Here is a 3500-nt window from a genome sequence, read left to right as displayed (position 1 = left end):
CCTAAAAGGAAGGCAGGTGTCATTAAAGAGAATAAAGAAGGGAGGGGGGGAGACAACTAACAAAGTGACAGCTGCAATGGGGGAGAGACTGCCACCGCTCACACATGCACACAGTGCACCACACAAACACTATTCCTGTAGAACTACAACAAAAAAAAAGCACTTGTTCCACTGGGGAGAGAGGAAGAATTTAACTTGCCTGATTTTCTTTCAGGAAACCTGTACAATTCAAACTGCATATGAATTTGTCCACCAAAATTATGTTTCTATGGCAAAACTGCAATATAGACAAGGCTTTGGATTCATGCTCCTTCCCAGTAGGCTGACCCAGGTGAAGGTTTCAGAAAAATAACACTGGAGGAAATATTAAAGACAAGTGATTTCTTCTGCATCTTTTCTTCTACAGTCTTACTTCTAGATTGACTTGTCAGCTCAATGTAACATAGTAACAGAATATGACAGACATTAGTTAACTGTAACACCTCAGTGGTGGGCACTGCAAAATACTTAATTCTTACCATTAAGGAAAAGGTACCCAGAAATTTATCGGGATTATTTGTAACATGGTAGCCTCCTATTTCTTTAGTATTACTGAAGAAACCAATTGCATTGGAGTAAGTTTTACACTCCCTTGTCTATGCCTCTAGTTCAAGTCCTATTTTACCTGGGCAAAGTACCCATTCAGTTCTGAGCAATCCAAAATTAATCTTTTAAATTACATACGTAGATGCTAATACACCTATTTTTTGTAAAGTTTATAAAGTTTTTTAGTAAACCATAGAAGAAAATATAAGAGGCTGTTATTAATAATGTTCAGTTGAGAAAACAGCTCATAAAATGGCACAAATTATAAATCACAGGTGAAAGAGGTTGTTCATAAACAAATAGCATATAAAGTACAATTTATCAGTAAACTTGTACCAGGAAAAACAGATTCATTTGAGTGACTGAGCTTCACAGATTTTTGACAGCTACTGGAAAATGACTTACTAGTCTTCAGATACATTGACTATCCAGCTGACAATTTTAGCTGACAGCATGCATTTATCCTGCTTACAGTTAGGCAAGATGCAAGAACTACTCCCCTTTACTGTTCTCAGAAAAGGCACCAGTGATCATGAACTCCGGGGGAAATATCTTACTTCTAGTAGCTAAATGACATCCAATCCCCAAGATATATCACTATCTGTGATGAGCTGATACCAAAGCCTCCTTCAAGGAGATAACAGCCAAAAGGAGTCTCTAAAAGCAGCTACTACAAGAGCTTTCAAAAGAAAAAGCTGGGGGGGTGAGGAGGAGGAGGAAAGGAAGTACCTTTGTTTCCAACTGTAAAAATCTTTAGGTAAAAGACAAAAGGAATTCCAGCATAATTGCTTAATACTCTGGAGCTCTCGAGTACCTATTAAACAGCTACAAATTTTAACACTTAAAATACAAAAAAAGAGGTCAGAATAACTTAAGCTGTATACACATGGGTATCTGCAGTCAAAACAGGCAATAAATTTCTACATTTGGTCTAAAACTGCAATCACACTGCTTGTGACACTACCAGAACATGCCACTCACAATCTAATATCATCTTCATATTGTCTCCTTTCTCTGATAGTCTCATGAGAGTAAAGCAGCAATTCATGACATTTGTTCCAAAATTAACACTATGTTACAATTAGGACAAATCACATGCACATAAGGATGTACATCGTGTTCACATTCTCAGGGCTCTCTTAAAATATAAAGTTGCAATTCCTACAAAGATCACTTTTCACAGTGAAAAAACACATCCATCTGCCCCCAGTTCACCCACTGGAGGGTAAAAACCAACAAAAAAAGCCCCCAAAACAGCAACCAAAAATAACTAGTTAACCCAATCTGAACTGTTCTAAGGAAACTCCACATCATGTCATAGCATAGAACAAAAATTATCTATGCTTGTTTTGTGGCACACAAACACAGAAATTACACTGCACTCTAGTTGTCAGTATCTTTTAGATAACAAGAGACATAAAAAAAAATTTACAGGATGCTACCATGTTAGGTTAGGCAACAGAAAAGAGAATTTATTAATGATGAATGATGAATAGAGCTACCGAAATAAGGTTGAGATAATAGTACTATACGTGTTTACCAAAATCGAAGGTAAGTGCAGTCAAAACATCATCAGACGTTACAAATAAAACTAATTTTATTATGTTGTAAGAAGGAAGGGCTGTTCTACATCTCTTGCTATCAAAAAATTTCATATATTATAATTTCCTAAAACTGAATGTTTCAAATTTTGCAGACTTCATTCAATATTACTTTTTCCTATTTCTTCAATAGTACCAACGAGACCAATTTCAGGGGAACTATTTACCTTTACCCGTTTGTTCTGGGTTTTTTTTATGCAGACCTGCTGGCGCCGGAAGATCTCTTAACCTGACCTTGTTAAGGATCCTGCCTCTGCCTGAATACAATTTTTTTTTTCCTTCCCGTGAGTTCCATCACATCTCTCTTATCATGCTTTACCTCTTTGGAAGTTATGTCCTTACAGCAGAAGGCATCGATCTTGCAGAGTCACTGCAGTCACAGCTTAAGAATGGAAGACCACTGCTAACGGCGAAGGAAACCAGAGAACCCCCGTTTGCTCCGCCGCTTCCTCCCCACCCAAGGACACTGCATCACAGCCTTGGGACACGGACCGCGGCCGAAGGAACCCCGGCCCTCCCCTCGGCGGGGACACTGCCGCAGCCGCCCCGAGAGCCGCGCAGGTACCGGAACGCGCCGGGGAGGAAGCCCGAAGGAAGCCGATCCCGTCCCGCAGCTCCCGAAGGAGGGGCGGACCAAGGCGGGCGCTCAGGCGAGGTGCGCACCCGCGAGTGCGGGAGAGCCGCAGCCACCCTGCGCCACCCCGGTCCCACCCGAGCGTGCAGCCACCCCCAGCCCTTCCCCCGTGAAAACACACACGGGCGGGCTGGCGGACTGACGGGCGTGCCCTCAAATACACACTCCCGCCACCCCGGCCCAGTGCGCGGCTCGGGGGCTCTGCCGGGGCTGGGGCGCCCCCCTGGCACCGCCCCCCGCGCAGCGCCCCCCGCGCAGCGCCCCCCGCCGGCCGCCCCGCGCTACCTCCGCTCGCTGCCTCCGCCGCCGCCTCCTCCTCCCGGCCCGCGCCCGCGCGCCGCTTCCGCCCGCACCGCGCGCCCCAAGCCCCGCCCCCGCCGCGGCCCGCGCCCCCCCGCCCGCCCTCCCGGCGCCGCGGCCGCCCCCCAGCGGCGGGAGGGAGCAGCGGCAGCGGCGTGAGGCGGTGGGCTCCGCGCCCCGCGGCTCTGCGGGGAGTTCGTCCTCATCCGTGCCCTGGGCGGCGGAACGCGGGCTGGGCATGTTTAGTCTAGAGAAAACTGAGACGGGGGGTCTCATCAGTGCTTCAAGATATCTCAAAGCCGCGTGCCAAGAGGATGGTGCCAGAGTTTTTGGTGGTGCCCCGCGACAGGACGGCGAGCAAAGGCCGTGAACTGGAACAC

The 3500-nt window shown here is 46.8% G+C and overlaps 1 protein-coding gene across 1 annotated transcript; it reads left to right on the top strand.

The window, feature by feature from the left end:
- Positions 1–2496: 2496 nt before the first annotated feature.
- LOC127059249 (proline-rich protein HaeIII subfamily 1-like) lies at positions 2497–3279 on the top strand. The gene has a single exon (XM_050970998.1). It carries the CDS (start codon positions 2497–2499, stop codon positions 3277–3279), a length of 783 nt encoding a protein of 260 aa, XP_050826955.1.
- The last annotated feature ends 221 nt before the right edge of the window (positions 3280–3500 follow it).

The sequence above is a fragment of the Serinus canaria genome, chromosome 2, assembly GCF_022539315.1.
Source record: "Serinus canaria isolate serCan28SL12 chromosome 2, serCan2020, whole genome shotgun sequence".
NCBI lineage: Eukaryota > Metazoa > Chordata > Aves > Passeriformes > Fringillidae > Serinus > Serinus canaria.
This window is presented reverse-complemented; position numbering and strand designations above follow the sequence as displayed.